The following is a 21,230-nucleotide window of genomic DNA, read 5'->3' on the forward strand; positions in this document are numbered from 1 at the left end:
TTCTCGAGTGCCATTCACTCCACCTTGGCTTCTGTATATGCCTCCCATCCCTCATGCGGATCCTTTACGACCTGATTCCTTTCCCCCATCTGCTCCTATTCCTCAAACATATCCGCATACTCTACACCTCCCACTGCCTTGATCCCCCTCATTCCCTCATTGCTCCTCCCATCTCCAACCCCTGTCCTCTCCCCCGCCTTCACTGTTGTGTCCCCCCTACCCTCCATCACTACACCATTCATCTCCTTTCCCAAAGTGGCTTCCATCAACTCCCTCTCCCGGATGATGCCCTCTCTCCCTCCATCTATCCCTCCTATCAACTCTGACCCTCCCCTCCTTTCCTCTGTCCTTTCCCCAGGCTCCCACTTCCCCCCTTCCATCCCGTTTTTCTCCCCACCTAACCTCTCTCTGCCTCCCTTCTTCCCCCCCCCCCCCGCCTCGAGGCCTTTTGCATTCTCCTCCACTGCCTTTCCCCACTCCCTGTCGTGTCTGCCCAACCCCCCCCCCCCTCCCGTCTGATGGGTCCTCGTGCCCCATCGGTTCCTTCCCCCCCCCCCCCCCACTTCGTTTTTTCCTCTCCTTCCCCATTTTCTTTCCCATCATCTGTCCAGGTTCCCCCCGTCTGCCCTCGGCTGAGGTATGTCATGTTTGTGTCACCTTTTTAGTGCAGTGTTCAAATGAGTGTTCAGTGTTGTGCATCTCTCCAAAGTGTTGCGAACAGAAATCATGCTGTCGCTGGGTGTGAATTTTATATCTCTTGTGAACAGAAACCAGACTGTCACCGTGTTTTTTAATTGTCTATTATTTTTCTGCTTCCTGTGTATTTTGTTACCATCATCAACCCTTTGTTTTATGTTTTAAGTTCCACAATTTTCCGCCATTTTACCATTAAGTCGCCGATTATATCGCCAGCTTTTATTATTTATTATCTTCATCTTTTTAAAACAAAGTCTGTAGGCTGAAGAGCGGCGTACTAAGCTGCTGCCAGCCCGCCCCCTTCGTGGGGGGGAATCGAAACTCAATAAAGAAAACAAAAATTGTGAGGCTGCAGCTTTTATTGATTCTTCTGACATCTGTTGATTTTATGGTGGGTCGAGTTTATCTGTACTATACGCCCACACTGAATATATGAGCATTCACGAAATGCTACCTCACTGGTTCCTCTCATACTCACTTAAATGTGGGATCTAAGATGGTGTTCTTATGGCCCTTAGGGTTCTCAGAGCCTCATCTGCATTCTAGTCAAACACCCTTGTAGGTAGACAGTATTGTTTGAATTTAATAATTTCTGCTAACGGCAGTTTGTTTTTGGAATTTGTTGTTTACTGTGCAGGAATCGGCTTTCGTCTGCAATGTCAACGTGAACTGTGTTCAATCTGTTTTAAGCCCTAACAGAAAAGAAAATTACGAGGAAAAGTTAGCTGCAAAGGAACTAGGGCCTCCCAGACCAGATCCATTGACAGAGAAAGTGTTGAAATAAAAAAAGCGTGATTACAAGCGAACATTTAACAAAGAAGAGTAAAATAAGCATAAGCTGTTGTGTGGGTGCAACGTAAGAATGTTTGCTTTTAGCCTGGAAGTTAATTCGTTAGCTAATATATGTGTTAGGGATCTTGTACATTTGTCCGAAAAAATAAAAAAAGAGCACGGAAATTACCACTAACACAAAAAAGTGAAACAGGGAGTAGCGAAAGCTTAAACGTTGTTTCGCTCTTGCCCTAGACTGTACTTAATTATGCACAAAACAACAAAATTCTACAAAAACAATTCTTTCTTTTTTCAGATAGCTATGCATAGTATTATTACAATTTCTGTTATTATCACTATTGGCAGTGGCGATAGTTGTATAAATATGTTGATAAGCGTAAGTGTTATACAGCAGATGCTATTAATTTCACACTCTCATATTTATCTGAATCTAAAAATTTCTGAAAACTCAAAATGTATACTCAAAAGCCGCTACTGAGTGTGCATAAAGAACGTTGTAATTGTACACATACGAACATGGATATAAAACAGCAACAACTACGGCTAACCGGCCCGTGGCCAAAGAAACGATACGGAGGATGATACTAACGTCTGGTGAATCATACACTGAGGAGTATCCGTTATAGTTTCATGGCTGATGGAGCTGTAATAATTACACGCCAGCATCACCAAGTCGCCGCTTACGTCACAGCACATCGTCTACTAAAAGGATAAGCTGCAACGTCGAGTGCTCTCCTCCTCTAAGACTCAAAGAATTTCATGTAGTTTCAAATGTAAGTTCTGTCCCTTTTGTGACAAACTTTTCTCAATATTTGCTTTCCTTAGAAATAAATGTAATTTCTATGTTGATATTATTGAGCCTCAATAAATAGTAGTTATTGCTATTTACTACTAGTACGTTATTCATTTATTTTATTGTTGTTGTTATTACACATGTTTTACGCATTGTTTTAGAGGCTTGCGTTTTTTTGCCTTTGTGTAGTGTTTTTGTCGGGTGCATTTACATATTTTGTTGTGATGTGTGGTATACCGCTTAAGTTATACTGCTCGTCCACTGGTGGTGCAGGACAAGCTATAGGTGGGAATTTTCAATCTGACAGCCGTCAGCCACTTAACCTGTATTTACACTCAATAAGACGTCATATTACGACATATTCATGACCAAGTGCAAGTTTATTTGTCCGTTACAATTGTAACTCAACAAAATTGTAGCCATTTCCTTAATTGTTCGGAAATTATTAACAGAAATTTTCGTGTTCTATGCTCTTTTGGTGTTTGTTGCCGAACTCTAACGTGGTTACTTTCGTTAAGTTTGGAAGTAAAACGGGTCCTTATGAGTTTAAACAATCGAAATTCACGGTCAAAATTACGCAAAGTAGACGTCTAAGAATTATTTGATTCACATATAGCTCAGTTCGCGACAAGATTAGATAACACAGCATATTATGACTTAATTTCGTTACACTGCTGAGTCATTTTCTTCACAAGTGAGACATGGAGAAATGCATGCTGGGAACTTACGAAAAGAAGCAACTGGAGCAGGAAACAGTCTGAGGTGCGGGACGTAATTATCAGTGTAGTGAAAATTAAATGAAAACGGGTAAGTCTTTGGTATATGAATCAAGATGTAAGGATAAGTCTGTGATACTACTTAATGGAAGCAAGTTGCAAACGGAAAACATGCAATTATAGCAATTTTGATTCGGAGTGCTGAATATGCTTCATTATTGGCATGTGTTCTTTCTCTTAACAATTTGGGCTGAGTGGCTAATTTTCGCGTTCGCGACTTTCTCGATACCTACAGTATGTATTGATGTCCTCGTGAATTCACTTACACTGTACGATTGTACGATTGCTTGGGCAAGGATTAATGCACGTGTTTGTTATAGCGACTAACTGTTCGAAACTTGCCTATCATTTCTTACTTGGAGTCTGTATATAGCAACGATGTTGCTATAGCGATCGCAATATGGTTTTATCTCATTAGAGGACCTAGATTACCTTTGTGTTCACCAGAATTACACTAGGCACTTATAAATAGTGACAGACGTATTGGAAGAAACGTCTTTACAACTCGTCTTAATCTGACTGTGGTAGCAGCAGGAGCTAACAGTGGGAGCAGCCGAGAGTGGGAGCCAGTCAAAACTGTCTGTGTGTACTGCAGGGCTGGGCACAGCATACTAAGAAACTTATCACAGTATTACAGTTTAATGTAGAAGTTAAAACTGTGTGTAGCGTTGTATTAGTGTCGTCTCGTAACATAGGATAGAAGAAAGATAGGGGGTTAGAGGTAGTCTGTAATTTCCGAGCAGTTAGGAGCTAACGCAGAATAACAAACTCCTAGTGAAGGTAGGTTGATTGCAGGCGAGGACTGTGGGACTTGATAGGATGCTCGCAGTAGAAGACTCAAGGATACTCAGGGGTCTGGTTATTTATTTGCAGTCAGACTAACTACTACACTGAAGGCTAACGATAAATGTTAGAAAAAACGAAGGAGGCAACTGGTTGCACAACAGAAGTCTGTGTTCGTGTCCGTGGAGTGAGGGCTAACAGAAGTGGCAAACACAAGCAGCAATGTAAGTACACTATTTTATCGAAAGAATCCAGACACTTCCATAAATATACGTTTTTCGTATTAGGTGCCTTGTGCTGCCACCTACTGCCAGGTACTCAATATCAGCGACCTCAGTAGTCAATAGACATCGTGACACAGCGGAATGGAATGCTTCGCAGAACTCACGGACAATTTCCACACTCCTAAACATCCGTAGGTCCACTGTTTCCAGTGTGATAGCGAAGTGGAAACGTGAAGGGACACGTATAGCACCAAAGCGTACAGGCCGACCTCGTCTGTTGACTCACAGAGACTACCAACAGTTGAAGAGGGTAGTAATGTGTAATAGGCAGACATCTATCCAGACCATCACACAGGAATTTCAAACTGCATCAGGATCCACTGCAAGTACTATAACAGTTAGTTGGGAGGTGAGAAAACTGGGATTTTATGGTCTAACGACTGCTCATAAGCCACACATCACACCGTAAATGCCAAACGATGCCTCGCTTGGTGCAAGGAGCGCAAACTATGGACAACTGAACAGTGGAAAAACGTTGTGTGGAGTGACGAATCACGGTACACAATGTGGCGATCCGATGGCAGGGTGTGGGTATGGCGAATGCCCGGTGAACGTCGTCTGCCAGCGTGAAGATGCCAACAGTAAAATTCGGAGGCGATGGTGTTATCGTTACATGACAATAACATCCCTGTAATGGACTGGCCCGCACAGAGACCTGACCTGAATCCTAAAGAACACATTTGGGATATTTTGGAACGCCGATTTCGTGCCAGGCCTCACCAACCGACTCCGTGAAGAATGGGCTGCCATTCCCCAAGAAAGCTTCCAGCACCTGACTGAACGTATGCCTGCGAGAGTGGAAGGTGTCATCTAGGCTAAGGATAGGCCCACACCATACTGAATTCCAACATTACGGACAGAGGGCGCCACGAACGTGTAAGTCATTTTCAGCTATGTGTCCGGATACTTTTGATAGTGTATAAAACTGCGAGAGCAGCACTGCAAGTGAGTGTAACTTGCTGCTGCTAACCAGATTCTAGTGTCGAGCGACACGGAACTGTCATCCCAACAGTCTGCCTGAGAACTCCCTTCAGTGCAGAAAACCTGGGTTTTGATAGAATTGTGGCGGCGCACTACTTCTCGCTTACTAAGCTGGTACTTCACAGACATCGGCCAGTCTGACGTGCAGCACACCCCCTAATGCCTCTGGCCAACCACATTGAGGTCCTTTCCCTCCTTCTACGCTATAGGTGGGGATGTTTCTGACCTTTACATTAACAATCTCCAAGTTTTATAGCAACAGCTTTCAGCTGAAAGCTAAACGTCACTGCCATTCCTATTATGTCTAGCAGCAATTGCCTTACGTCATTTGGGCCCACCATGAGGTCTCTGGCGAATAGGGACAGCTCTTCTAGCAGTTTTATCCATTTGCCATCTGACTCTAAACGCACTGTGTAAAAGCACTGACGTTGCTATTCCCAGAAACAAATATCAAGCTTGCGGCATATGCTAAGACAGGCCTGTCTGTGACTACCTTCTCTACGTCGCCTCACAAGAGCGTCTGGGCGATTGATGGCGTTGGCAGTTAATCTCTGAAGTGAAACCTCTCCCATGGGACAGCTGCCCAGAGTGTATGCAGGGCTCTAGCGGTACTGTTTACCTCCGGTAACCTAAAGGCTAACACTTTGTCTGCGGTCTGTGATTCCGAATCATAGAATGCCCTCCTTGACTTCCAACAGCCTTAAGATCAACAATGTACAACCTATCAGTATATGACATTAGGATCTGGCGACTCACAGATCTGCTATATGTTGGTTGATAATTCATCGGAAATCAATAATGTTTTGAAATTGAATGCGCCTGCATTACCACCTCTTTTTCTGATCGAGCTGTACTATCATCAAGAAGCAACTCCAACCTCACTGCCAAGAAGTAACGGCGAATCAGATGATCGGCAACTTATGGAATGAGTAACGGGTACTTTGTAAGTGGAGGGTGATTCGTCAGTACTGAAAAGATAGGGTTTCAAATTTAGTTGTTAACTTTACAGGTATACAATGTACGAGTTCGTAACAATGCGAACAACACATCCATTCAGACTGCTGACGAATCAGTTGTTTGCAGACGTGTTTTGTTATTGAGTAACTATGAAGTTAGATTTACACTGATGAGCCAGAATGTTAGGACCACCTACCTAACAGCCGGTATATCCATGTTTGGCACAGATAACACCGGCGACGCGTCGTGACACGGAAGCAATGAGGCCTTGTTAGGTCTGCACACGTCACCTAATTCCTGTAAATTCCGGGGAGGAGGGCGATGTGCTCTGACGCCACATTCAGTCACATCCCAGATGTGTTCAATTGGATGGTTCATGGCTCTGAGCACTATGGGACTTAACATCTATGGTCAGCAGTCCCCTAGAACTTAGAACTACTTAAACGTAACTAACCTAAGGACAGCACACAACACCCAGTCATCACGAGGCAGAGAAAATCCCTGACCCCGCCGGGAATCGAACCCGGGAACCCGGGCGTGGGGAGCGAGAACGCTACCGCACGACCACGAGCTGCGGACGTTCAATTGGATTCAGCTCTGGCGAGTTGGGGGGCAAGCACGTCAACCGGAACTCGCCCCTGTGTTCCTCAAACCACACCAGCACACTTTGTGACATGGAGCATTATCATGTTGAAAAACGTCACTGCCTCCGGGAAACATGATCGTCATGAAGGGGTGTACGCGGTATGTAACCAGTGTGCCATGCTCTTTGGCCGTCCTGATGCCTTGCACGAGGTCCGCTGGACCCCTGGATGTCCACATCAGTGTTCCCGACAGCATGATGGAACCGCCACCACCTTTTCTCCATCCTACAGTGCAGGTGTCAAGGAGTTATTCCCCTGCAGGACTACGGATTCACGCCCTCCCATTGGCATGATGAAGAAGGTATCAGGATTCATCAGGCCATGCAATGATCTGTCACTAAGCCAATGTTCAGTGTTGATGTTCACATGCCCATTTCAGTCGTAGTTGCCGTTATCGGGATGTTAACAATGACACATGCACGGGTCATTGGCTGCGGAGACCTATCTTTAGGAGTGTTCGGTGCACTGTGTACTAAGATACACTTGTACTCTGCCCTGCATTAAAGTTTGATGTTAGTTCCGCCACAGTTCGCCGCCTGTCCTGCTTTACCAGTCTGCCCAGCTTATGACGTCCGACATCTGTATTGAGGGGTGGCCACCCAACCCCCCGACACCTGGACGTGGTCTCACCTTGGTGTCGTCACGTGTTGGAGACATTTACCACAAAGTTCCTCGAACACCTGATAAGTCGTGCAGTTTCCGAAATGCTCGTGCCGAGCCTCCAGGCCATCACAATCTGCCCTCGGTCAAACTGAGATAGGTCACGCGCCTTCCCCAAATGCACACGGACAACGCGCTCACGAATACTACGTGCACCGTGCATGTCTCTCATTAACAGTCATTCCTCCCCAGGTGGCGCTGCTATCGCCTGGACGTGATAATATGGATAGTACGTCGGTGGTCCCTGTCGTGCTGGGACATCACCTTAATTACTCAGGAACCTTTGACTACATTAATATTACAGCCCTTCCCACCCGCCCTAACCACATAATCAAGGATCTTAGCTTCGTGTGACTTCTCGTCTTTCCCAAAATGAAAATCATATTGAAGCAGCAAATATTTGATACAGTGGGAAAGATCCAAGTGAAATTGCAGTGGGTACTAACCACCCTAACAAAGAAAGAATTTCTCGATGCATTTCAAAAGTGGCAGGAATATTGCGATTGTTTATTTGCTCCCAAGGGGACTTCCCGTAAGATGTTGGTGTGGAATAGCTCTAAGTATGACTAATAGCTTTAATTAAAGTACTTCAGCTTTTGTGAAGTACCGGTTCCCTCGTGCACACCAACTACATATCTAAATGTAGCAATATGAAACGATATGAAAGAGTATTGATTGGCGACTCCATAGTGTCCTGTGCACAACGACCAGATAATGGGTATACTTGAAAGGAGAGACAGCATTGGTCGTATGTTTTTGTTTATTATCGCAAAATCGATTTTCGGTCACTTAGTGACTATCTTCAGTGCTGTAATATATAACTTAAATTAGTAAGCACTGGTGTCAATAAGCTTACGGCGATCACATAGTCTACGTGATCGCCGTAAGCTTATTGACACCAGTGCTTACTAATTTAAGTTATATATTACAGCACTGAAGATGGTCACTAAGTGACCGAAAATCGATTTTGCGATAATAAACGAAAACATACGACCAATGCTGTCTCTCCTTTCAAGATATGAAAGGGTCCACCAACTGAAATTACTGGTCAAATATGTGGGGTCATCGCAGAACACACTGAATGAAAGAAAGGCTTCGGGCACATACTGATCAAGTTCTAACAGCCTGGTTCCTACGGTACGAGGAATATCATATGAGAGTATATGGTAGAAAAAGGCACTCTTTTCACAGAACTCTAATTGGAAAGTTTACAGAATCAATTTTAGAGGAACAGTGTTAGATGATTCTACCGGCTCCATTGCACGAGGGGCGTTCAACAAGTAATGCAACACAATCTTTCCCTCGGCTAGTTTTGACTGAAAAAGTGTGGAAATTGTTTTGGGGCATCGTGGAATATTCCAGCTTCAGCCCCATTAGTTTCATTAAGTCCCGATGGATGGTACCGCTATACACTATGTGATCAAAAGTATCTGGACACATGGCTGTAAACGACTTACAAGTTCGTGGCACCCTCCATCCGTAATGCTGCAATTCAGTATTGTTTTGGCCCACCCTTAGGCTTGATGACAGCTTCCACTCTCGCAGGCATACTTTCCATCAGGTGCTGGAAGGTTTCTTGGGGAATGGCAGCCCATTCTTCACGGAGTGCTGCACTGAGGAGAGGTATCGATGTCAGACGGAGAGGCCTGGCACGAAGTCGGCGTTCTTTAGGATTCAGGTCTTGTCTCTGCGCAGGCCAGTCCATTGCAGGGATGTTCCTGTCTTGTGACCACTCTGTCACAGGTCGTGCATTATAAACAGGTGCTCGATCGTATTGAAAGATGCAGTCGCCATCCCCGAATAGCTCTTGAAGAGTGGGAAGCAAGAAGGTTGCTTAAAACATTAATGTAGACCTGGGCTGCGATAGTGCCACGCAAAACAACATGGGGTGCAAACCCCCCTCCATGAAAAACACAACTATACCATAACACCACCGTCTCCGAATTTTACTGTTGGCGCTACACACGCTGGCAGATGACATTCACCGGGCATTCGCCATACCCACACCCTGCCATCAGATCGCCGCATTGTTTACCATGATTCGTCACTCCACACAACGTTTTTTCGCTGTTCAATCGTCCAATGTTTACGCTTCTTACAACAAGAGAGGCGTCGTTTGACATTTACCGGTGTGATGTGTGGCTTATGAGCAGCCGCTCGGCTATGAAATCCAAGTTTTATCACCTTCCGTCCAACTGTCATAGCACTTGCAGTGGATCCTGATGCAGTACGGAGTTCCTGTGTGACGGTCTGGATAGGTGTCTGCCTATTACACATCACGACCTTCTTCAACTGTCAGCGGTCTCTGTCAGTCAACAGACGAGGTCGGCCTGTATGCTTTCGTGCTGTATGTGTCCCTTCACGTCTCCACTATCACATCGGATACAGTAGAGCTAGGGATGTTTAGGAGTGTGGAAATCTCGCGTACAGACGTATGACACAAGTGATACCCAATCACCTGACCACGTCCAAAGCCCGTGAGTTCCGCGGAGCGCCCCATTGCGCTCTCTCTCGATGTCTAATGACTACTGAGGTCGCTGATATGGAGTACCTGGCAGTAGGTGGCAGCACAATGCACCTAATATGAAAAACATATATTTTTGGGGGTGTCCGGATATTTTTATCGCATAGCGTATGTAGCCTTCAAAATAGCGTCTGTAACGGATTGCGTTCCAAGCAGACAATTGTCACTGAGTTTCTTTTGGCGTTAAATCAGGGTATCACAGACATTCATAGGCGCTTACAGAATGTCTACGAAGACCTGGCAGTAAGCAAAAGCATGGTGAGTCGTTGGGCGAAAAACTTGTCCAGTGTCCCACGTGCTGGCCGTCCGCACACGACTGTTACTCCTGCAATGTTAGAACTTCGTCACAAAAATGCAAACAAATTTTTCCTTCTCGATGACAACGTAATGTGTCGCAAACGTCTGCGCACCCGAGAGAATCATAACTTCTTCGTCATCCGCTCTACAGCCCAGATCTTGCAACTTCCGACATCCATCTGTTTGGTCCAATGAAGAATGCACTCCGCAGGAAGCAGTATGGGATGATGTGGAGATCATTGATTCAGCAAGACATTGCTTGGACGTCGACTAGTAGAATGGTACCATGCGGGCAATCAGGCCCTCCCAGTAAAGTGACGTAAGATCGTCGCACTGAACGGAGATTACGTTGAAAAATAGGGTTTTCTCACCCAAAAGAGAGGGGAATGAATGATGTATTGGAATCCTGAAGAAAACTCATCTGTTTTCAAAAACGAAATGTGTTGCATTACTTATAGAGTGCTCCTCGTATATCTGTCGTACTGATAATGAGAATAAGCTAAGAGTGTCTTTCTGGTAGATGAAAGGTTTGTGAAGTGTAGGCTCTTTGAATCTGAACTCTTACCTTCCACTCATAATTACATAATGAAGGCAGCAGAGTTTGCTAACTCAAAATAACTTAGAGATGCTTTCATAGAGGAACTTCGTGTGTTTGTGTCTTTTAGCATGGGAAAGGAAGGCGTTATTGAACAGGTACGAAAGCTGTTACGTACATCGATTCGCGAGACGAAGGATCTGAGCTGGTCAATCAGCTGAATGGCCAAACCCACAGAATTTTTTTTTCAGACTGCTAGGAGGAAGATACTAACAGCATAGGCGGCTCTGTTTCTGCCCTTTGTGAGTGACACGTCCTTGCTAGCCCTGGCGTGAGAAACTTGGAAGTCTGTCGAGAGGGTGCAACTGTACACATGTGTGCGGTTCACGGAATGTACCGCATCTGCATAGTGAATGTCTTTGCTTATGGGGACAAATGAAAACCTCCAGTGGGTGTCACTGATGCTAACGCTGGACATCAGGTCCCACTCTAGGCTGCAGCCAAAGGCACGACCTCTGTCCACCACCCTCATCCATTCGACTGGCAATATGGTGACCTCGTAGTGAACCTGTAAATGACTCTTTACTGCCAGCATACTGTATGCCGTGTCTGTTAATAGAATGCCGTAAAGCACTCATTTAAAAGTCTCCTGACAGTGCTCTGTCTCAAATCAGTAGCTAAAAGCTTGGAAAGAATTACCATGAAATTTTCCTTGCTGTAATGGACAGCTTATTGTTTTCTCTTAATTGTTCTTATGGAAAGATATTTGCTCTGTAACTGTTTCGCAAAGGGTAACTGAAATTAATCAGCCATGACCCCAAAACAGGATAGTGTCCAGAAGTCGAACGACTGTAATAGACTTATTTACATTCCTAAAGCTGGCAAAGTCACATTAAAATGTAATCATTTTGTAATTAATAACTGTGTTTAGCAAAATTATCATGAAAGGGTGGGACTTACCTAAAATCAATGCTATACCTTCTTGCAAAACGTTTGCGTATAGGCTCCCCATATCCTGCTAGAACAAGTTCATTAGGAAACAGGGTACCATGGAAAATGGCTTGGCCACTGTCTATAGACTGAAGAAGAGAAGGGAAGTACCGTCTCCACAAGCTGTATGGCAGCTGCTGAGTATTTATGAACGGGTTTCAATAAACAACGAAACGCATTTTTTCTGAAAGCAGGTTGGTTTTATTCATGATTCCAGTACACTATATTATTCCCCACTATTTTGGGTACGAAACCCTGTTTTACTCCATAATATCCATTAAATGCATCGACCTTAGGCCACGTTACTTGGAAGGCCTGCATACCAACATGGTGCCTCTCTACTGGTCGAAGCCGGAGCTAACGTCTTGCTGCATCAAAATCTTCAAATGTGTGTGAAATCTTATGGGACTTAACTGCTAAGGTCATCAGTCCCTAAGCCTACACACTACTTAACCTGAATTGTCCTAAGGACAAACACACACACCTATGCCCGTGGGTGGACTCGAACCTCTGCCGGGATCAGTCGCACAGTCCATGACTGCAGAGCCTAGACCGCTCGGCTAATCCCCCGTGGCTTTGCTGCATCAATAATTTCCCCAACATCCACGTACTGCTCCCTGCACAGTGTGTCCTTTATTGGGCTAAAGCGATGGAAGTCAGAAGGTGCGAGATACGGGATGTAGAGAGGATGAGGAAGAACAGTCCAATGAAACTTTATGAGCTTCTCCCAGGTGTGCATACTTGTGTGAGGCCATGCACTGTCATGGAGACAGAGGAGGTCGTTTGCATTTTTGTGGCGACGAAAACTGCAGGAGTGAGAGCTGTTTTCGGCCGGCCGGCACGTGGGAGATTGGACAGGCTTGCGCGACCTTGCTGCTCGTCCAACGACTCATCGTGCTTTTGTTCATTGCGAGGTCTCCGCAAGCGCCTATGAATATCTGCGATGCTGTGGTTTTCGTCCAAATGAAACTTGTATTGTGAATACATAGAAAGAAGGATCCTTTATTGTATGATTATACGATAGCGGAACAAACACTGGTAGCAGTTACTTCTGTAAAATATCTGGGAGTATGCGTGCGGAACGATTTGAAGTGGAATGATCATACAAAATTAATTGTTGGTAAGGCGGGTACCAGGTTGAGATTCATTGGGAGAGTGCTTAGAAAATGTAGTCCATCAACAAAGGAGGTGGCTTACAAAACACTCGTTCGACCTATACTTGAGTATTGCTCATCAGTGTGGGATCCGTACCAGATCGGTCTGACGGAGGAGATAGAGAAGATCCAAAGAAGAGCGGCGTGTTTCGTCACAGGGTTATTTGGTAACCGTGATAGCGTTACGGAGATGTTTAATAAACTCAAGTGGCAGACTCTGCAAGAGAGGCGCTCTGCATCGCGGTGTAGCTTGCTCGCCAGGTTTCGAGAGGGTGCGTTTCTGGATGAGGTATCGAATATATTGCTTCCCCCTACTTATACCTCCCGAGGAGATCACGAATGTAAAATTAGAGAGATTAGAGCGCGCACGGAGGCTTTCAGACAGTCGTTCTTCCCGCGAACCATACGCGACTGGAACAGGAAAGGGAGGTAATGACAGTGGCACGTAAAGTGCCCTCCGCCACACACCGTTGGGTGGCTTGCGGAGTATCAATGTAGATGTAGATGTAGAAGTGATAGCTCTCTGCTTGGAATGCGCCTCCGTTACAAGATTCATTTTGAAAACCATGTATAGTGCTGCCACCTATCGGGACTTCGTGAAACTATAGGGGCTGAAGCGGGAATATTCCACAGTGTCCCACAACAATTTACACGTTTTTTCAGATGAAAAAATGTGTTGCTTTACTTACTGAACGCCCTTCGTATTTGCAAGTTGATGTTGACTGTGATTTTGGCTCAGCACAATACATAGCCAGAAACGTGTGGAGAGGAATCAGTGACAAGATGAAGCTTTCAGTTGGTCCGGATAACTCAATCGACAGAGCACAGGCTCGATATTCAGGCGTCCTGATACCACGCCGACACGCAGGCCTGCCTCAAACGTTCGTCGTTGCGCAGAACTCGAAGCCTGCCGGCGACTCACCTGCCGAAGATGTAGAAGCCAACGAGGGGCTCGCCGGGCGCGGCGCAGTAGAGGTCGCGCAGGAACTGTCCCGGCGAGCGGCGCAGCAGCAGCAGGTTGGCCACGTGGCCCAGTAGCGGCCAGCCCGGCGGGCACGCCACTCCGCGGTCGCGCCAGTACGACTGGCGCCAGCCGTACAGCAGCAGCAGCGCCACCACAGCGCAGCACGCCAGCACCAACGTCACGCCCAGCATCGCGGCCGCCTTCTAGTCTGCGGCACCAATTAACACACACAAAACATTTGTAAATAGCAGTAAGGAGCTCAGTGTACAATCCTAGTAACATTATTGTTCTGAGGAATAGATAAGGAGGAACTTCAGGATCTGATAAAACTGCAGAAATGTACAGGGTGAACATAAACCGAGAAACTGCACGGACGACTTCCTGACTGGAAATGGAGGAAAAAAAAGTCCTATGAACGTGTATCCAGAAATGCATCGTTGCCACCCATGCATATGATAATGTTAACACCACGGCCTCGGCAACTACGACTGAAATGGGCACGTGACCATCGGCACTGGACGTTGGCGCAGTGGCAGAGGTTGCATGGTCTGATGAATCCCGATACCTTCTTCATCATGCCGATGGGAGGGCGCGAATCCGTCGTCCTCAAGGGGAACAGCTCTTGATAACTGTTGTGTACATAGTTCCGCGTAGTCAGCTCATACACAACTTTACCACTAGAGCGCGCCCCGCTAAGCACAACAGTGCAGGCGCAGTGCTCGTTCGTCTCCGCACTACGAGATGGCGCTGCCATAGAGACGGACCAAATTCTGCCTCCGCCGATCAGCGTATTAATATGTAACGCAGCCAATGAGATTGCTGCTAACGTAGAACCTTTTCTCCTTGGGGACCACACTTGCGCAGTGATACATGAACCGGAGAGGTATTATAACAAGTGTACAGACCTCCGATTAGTCAGTCTGCATTTGTCCGCAACAGTCTCTACGAGTTCTAAATTTGTCTGTACCAGTCTATAGTCAAGTTTCAGTCTCCGTCCAATAAGATTACCATATTACTGTACATAGCCATGAAGATAAATGTATAGACACTTTTGTCAAGTATCAGAGATATATGTGAGAATAAGATTAACGTACCAATACCAAAGGAACTTCAGAATGTCAATTGTAAATAGCATCCAGAACCAAGTTAAGTAATTTTTATGCTTGTTATTATTTTATTAAATGTGTGTGAAAATTAATCAAGTTCTGTTTAAAGTTGGTCACCGTCAATCTGCTACACTAAGCGTGCAAGTGGTATTTCTATCATCTGACCTAATGGAAGAAGATAAACACGCCACGATAAGACCACGAGACATATTGGTGACACTCACCTACTTCGTTAGAGTGACAAGTCAAATAATCTGATGGTGCATGTACTGAAGGTCATACAGTACGCACACCACACCAACTATGCTGCAGAAGGTGGCTCCATTGTGCTGTGGGGACATTCACTTGGGCATCCATGGGTCCGTTGGAGATCGCGCAAGACACTATGATGACCAAGAAGTATCGTACATTGGTTGCAGGCCGCGTGCACACCTTCATGACCATCACGTTTCCCGATGTCAACAAGATAATGTGTCATGTCACAAGGTCAGGAGAGTGATGGGGTGGTTCGAGGAAGACAGTGGCCAGTTCAAGTTGACGTGCTGGACACCCAACTCACCAGATCTGAACCCTATAGAATACATCTGGGATGTGATTCAACATCGCGTCAGAGCTCATCGTCCCCTCGCCGGAATTTACGGGAATTGTGTGAAGATGGGGTGCCAACTTCCTTCAGCGACCTACCAAGGCCTAATTTCTTCCATGACACGACGTGTCGCCAGTGTTATCCGTGCCAAAGGTGGACAAACCTGCTATTAGGTAGATGGTCATAATGTTCTGGCTGATCAGTGTACGTAGATGGCATTGACGAATGAAAGTTCCTCTGACCACGTGTCATGTCTGTAGCTCATAGACGACGTTTATGCAGACTGATGATGCCAGTTCTGGTATAGGTTGCTTCGCTGTTAAAGAGGACTGATGACAGATATCCCATAATTGTGATGGCCTGGTGCAAACACCATCGACAAAATAATTCCGGTAGTTGAATATCCCCTGATGACAATCCTTGCACTAATTGCAGGTGACATTGATAGTAGCGGTTGTCGTGTAGAATACACATAATCGTACTTTGGCTTACACCGTGTTGGCGGGCCACTTGCGTGAAGCTTGTACTAGGGTTCGTCTCAATATCCCGGAGAACCCCATCCTCCAATCTTGGTGTTCGCACACTCTGCCGCCTCCCTGCACATTCGTCTGTCTGAATCGACCCATGATCACACAAACGACCAAAACGGGCCTGAAATATTGTATGATGTGGTTGGCGCTGCCCCTCGACCGTTTTCATCTGTTTAGCCGTACACAGAACACCATCTCGTCTTGTTCCCGACACGAATACTGGACCGTTCTGCTACTTATAGTGCGCTGCGTCAGTCACACAGCCCTCCAGATCCTCGAACGCCATGCACTCTGCCTCGCTTTCTGTATATGCCTCCCGTCCCCCACACGGATCCTCTATGACTTCATTCCTTTCCCCCATCTGCTCCTATTCCTCGAACATATCGGCATACTCTACACCTCCCGCCGCCTTGATCCCCCTCACCCCCTGGTTGCTCCTCTCCTCTCCCATCCCCGCCCTCTGCCACGCCTTCACTGTTGTGTCCCCTCCTACCCTCCATCTCTACACCCTTCATCTCCTTTCCCAAGGTGGCTTCCATCAATTCCCTCTCCCGGATGATGCCCTCTCTGTCTCCATTTATCCCTCCCATCAACTCTGATCCTCACCCCCCCTCCTTTCCTCTGTCCTTTCCCTGAGCTCCCTCTTCCCCCCCTTCCATCCTGTTTTCTCCCTGCCTAACCTCTCCCTGCCTCCCTTCCACCCCCCCCCCCCCGAGTCCTTTTGTATTCCCCTCCTCTGCCTTTCCCCACTCCCTGTCACATCTGCCTAGCACCCCCCCCCCCTCTCTTATGGGTTCTTGTCCTCCATCGGCTCCTTTCCCCTCTCCCCCCCTTCGTTTTTCCTCTCCTTCCCCCCTTTTTCTTTCCCATCATCTTTCTAGGTTCCCCCTGTCTGCCCTCGACTGTGGTATGTCATATTTGCCAACTTTTTAGTGCAGTGTTCAAGTGACTGTTCAGTGTTCGTCTTTCCAAAGTGTTGCGAACAGAAATCATGCTGTCGCTGTGTGTGAATTTTATGTCTCTTGCGAACAGAAACCAGACTGTCACTGTGGTTTTTAATTGTCTGTCTATTATTTTCCCTGTCTGCTTCATATGTATTTTATTAGCATCATCATCCCTTTGTTCTATTTTTTAAGTTCCACTATTTTCCGCCAGGTTACCATTTAAGTCTCCGATTTTATCGCCTGTTTTTATAACTTATTATCTCCATCTTTTTAAAACAAATTCTGTAGGCTGAAGAGTGGCATACTAAGCTGCTGCCAGTCCGCCCCCTTCGGGGGGAATCGAAACTCAATAAAGGAAAAAAAAATCACACAGCCTGCACACACAAGGAACATGCGGCACTTGGTCAGAAGAACTACCATTCGTCAGCGCCATCTGCCGTGGCAACGACGCATTTCCGGACACATGTCCATAGGACCGTACTTCCTCCTGCAGCGTGTCGGTTTTATTAGTGTTCACCCTGCATACAAACGTACATAAGCAAAAGTGGAAAGCATCACACCATGACGCACCAGTCTGATATTTTTCTTTACACTACGGATGTTAAAAAATTAAACTTTAATTTCATTTCGAACCGATGTCCATCTTCACATCTGAGTTTGCGAGCTTGGCTTGCTCCTGGCGTGGCCTGGGACTCTAACAGATTGCCGAAGTGAATTTTCGAAAGCTCAACAGGAACAGAGCACTGAGTACAGAGTCGGTCTACCGGAGGTACTGGCCGGAATAGACAGCCATAGGCGACAGCCAAGGTGCCACTGTCCAACTACGAAATGTTAGCCCCCAATATTACACGGAAAAATATTGAAACTGAATCTAGTAGACCTACATAATACGTAAAACTATACTATTGGGCATCTCGATGTCACGAGTTCAGTTCGCGAAGCTGAGTGTTTTTAATTGAGATCGATTTTTGTAAACAATGATTGCAAAAACACTTAAAATTATGCTACTGATAAACCAAAGCTGCCACTGTCGTATCACAGGAGCTTCACTGTACAGTGAATACATCCATACATCAAATGAAACTATGTGGTTTCAGAGACCTTTGCGATATCGCAAAAGGCCAATGATGTTTACGGCATTCGACGCCCCACATGTTATCTACCATGCAGCCGCAATATTGGCTTCTAATGGCGACAGGGGGCGGGACTGGAGGTATCCAATGGTGTGCACAGTATGAGGCTACGGAGCGATTGCTTTCTTTATGTGCCGCCCGCTGTGACGGAGCGGTTCTAGGCGCTTCAGTCTGGAACCGCGCTGCTGCTGTGGTCGCAGGTTCGAATTCTGCCTCGAGCATGGATGTGTGTGATATTCTTAGGTTAGTTACGTTTAAGTAGTTCTAACAAGGGGAGGCCGCCAATTGTGAAATTCAGATTCGATTCATACTGCGCATAATAAAAGCTCATGGCCAGAGGTGTAATGTGGCAAAGCACCAAGATGCACTTCTCAGCCGTTGTCAAGAAAATCGACAGTTAAAAGAAACCGTTGCGGTGAAATACTCTCTACGATTAATAATTTTCTACAGCGTCGTGGCGCAGCGGTAAGCGCTCGGGTTCGTAATCCGAAGGTCACCGGATCGAATCTCGCGCCATGCAACCTTTTTGTTTTTGTGAACACATTGACACCGGTGTGTCAGACCCACCATACTTGCTCCGGACACTGCGAGAGGGCTGTACAAGCAATGATCACACGCACGGCACAGCGGACACACCAGGAACCGCGGTGTTGGCCGTCGAATGGCGCTAGCTGCGCAGCATTTGTGCACCGCCGCCGTCAGTGTCAGCCAGTTTGCCGTGGCATACGGAGCTCCATCGCAGTCTTTAACACTGGTAGCATGCCGCGACAGCGTGGACGTGAACCGTATGTGCAGTTGACGGACTTTGAGCGAGGGCGTATAGTGGGCATGCGGGAGGCCGGGTGGACGTACCGCCGAATTGCTCAACACGTGGGGCGTGAGGTCTCCACAGTACATCGATGTTGTCGCCAGTGGTCGGCGGAAGGTGCACGTGCCCGTCGACCTGGGACCGGACCGCAGCGACGCACGGATGCACGCCAAGACCGTAGGATCCTACGCAGTGCCGTAGGGGACCGCACCGCCACTTCCCAGCAAATTAGGGACACTGTTGCTCCTGGGGTATCGGCGAGGACCATTCGCAACCGTCTCCATGAAGCTGGGCTACGGTCCCGCACACCGTTAGGCCGTCTTCCGCTCACGCCCCAACATCGTGCAGCCCGCCTCCAGTGGTGTCGCGACAGGCGTGAATGGAGGGACGAATGGAGGCGTGTCGTCTTCAGCGATGAGAGTCGCTTCTGCCTTGGTGCCAATGATGGTCGTATGCGTGTTTGGCGCCGTGCAGGTGAGCGCCACAATCAGGACTGCATACGACCGAGGCACACAGGGCCAACACCCGGCATCATGGTGTGGGGAGCGATCTCCTACACTGGCCGTACACCACTGGTGATCGTCGAGGGGACACTGAATAGTGCACGGTACATCCAAACCGTCATCGAACCCATCGTTCTACCATTCCTAGACCGGCAAGGGAACTTGCTGTTCCAACAGGACAATGCACGTCCGCATGTATCCCGTGCCACCCAACGTGCTCTAGAAGGTGTAAGTCAACTACCCTGGCCAGCAAGATCTCCGGATCTGTCCCCCATTGAGCATGTTTGGGACTGGATGAAGCGTCGTCTCACGCGGTCTGCACGTCCAGCACGAACGCTGGTCCAACTGAGGCGCCAGGTGGAAATGGCATGGCAAGCCGTACCACAGGACTACATCCAGCATCTCTACGATCGTCTCCATGGGAGAATAGCAGCCTGCATTGCTGCGAAAGGTGGATATACACTGTACTAGTGCCGACATTGTGCATGCTCTGTTGCCTGTGTCTATGTGCCTGTGGTTCTGGCAGTGTGATCATGTGATGTATCTGACCCCAGGAATGTGTCAATAAAGTTTCCCCTTCCTGGGACAATGAATTCACGGTGTTCTTATTTCAATTTCCAGGAGTGTATATATATATATATATATATATATATATATATATATATATATATCCCGGCAATCAGTTGCAACAATTATGCATATAATAAGTTGTTGATAGTCGTTTGTCGTGGAAAAACAGGCGACTTCGAACATCATTATGTTTTCCGCAAACAAAGTTGTATTTCACAAATGTTATTAATTGTCTTCATAATGTTTACCACGTATAGTTAACGGAAGACGGAAAGTCAAACGTTCGAATTAGAATAGAGACCCCACGAACACAAATTTGCTGTGGCAGGTATGAAATATAAACTCCGTTACTCGCTCGTTACTCTTGAAGGACAGATGTTGAATGGGCCGAAACGAGCCGAAGCATAACAGCGTAGTTGCCTGCGAACTTCGAAAGAAGGTAGATGCGGTCCCTAGCGCAACTTATAACATCGTCGAAAATCAGTGCGTGCGTGAGAGCTTTGGTACACCCTGTTAAACAAATGGAAAAATGGAGGCGGTACAATTGGAGAGCGATCCGGGCCCTTCGCATGAAAGTGATGTGATCGAAGAAGATTCTATACACAGTGAAGTGGCGAAACAACAATTGAAAGATGCGTTGGTGTATTTTGAAAGCCTCCTTCGTAACAGTAATCGCATCGCAGCAGAACCGTCATCATCAATCAACGAAGAAGCCATGGTAATTGGGGAAGAAATGTTCCAGAATACGCTGCAAATGCTCGCCGAAAATACCCTTGTTCATGATAAGGAACTGATAGACATTAATGAAATCGACGATGATAATGCCTACGAAGACATTGAAACGAGTCCCATTGCCAACTAATCATCAGACGAATACGAGCCGGGTGAGAAGAAAAAAAAGGGTACGACTATATTTCTCTGGATTACAAAATTAGAGCTGTCAATCTGGCCAAAGAACATCCAGGCTGGAGTCTCAAGACTCTACAAGAAAAGGGGTGCTCTCGTTTGGCAAATATGGGCTGTTTATCCAGGTGGGAAGAGCAAATCAAACGTGGCGGTAGCAAATTTGATAAACATTGTACCATCGATTCATGGGTGCATGATCGCTTCGTAGAAGCTCGACAAAACTTCCAGCAAGTTACTACCAGAAACCTGCAGCAGTGGGCCTTGGGCGCAGCAAGTCAGTTCCCAGATTTCAACTTCAAAGCTACAAAAACATG

At 46.6% G+C, this 21,230-nt stretch overlaps 1 protein-coding gene across 2 annotated transcripts in view; it reads right to left on the reverse strand.

The window, feature by feature from the left end:
• Positions 1-21,230, reverse strand: part of LOC126411067 (cytochrome P450 6k1-like) — a 166,586-nt gene that overhangs the window by 92,422 nt on the left and 52,934 nt on the right. The window contains exon 2 of one of the 2 annotated variants that reach the window (XM_050081337.1): positions 13,789-14,038. In XM_050081337.1, coding sequence (XP_049937294.1) covers positions 13,789-14,021 — 233 coding nt within the window. In that variant the 5' untranslated portion in view covers positions 14,022-14,038. Of the gene's footprint in view, positions 1-13,788; positions 14,050-21,230 lie in introns of both variants that reach the window. The other variant, XM_050081338.1, reaches the window with a different exon arrangement.

This window comes from Schistocerca serialis, chromosome 1 (genome assembly GCF_023864345.2).
Source record: "Schistocerca serialis cubense isolate TAMUIC-IGC-003099 chromosome 1, iqSchSeri2.2, whole genome shotgun sequence".
Classification (NCBI taxonomy): domain Eukaryota; kingdom Metazoa; phylum Arthropoda; class Insecta; order Orthoptera; family Acrididae; genus Schistocerca; species Schistocerca serialis.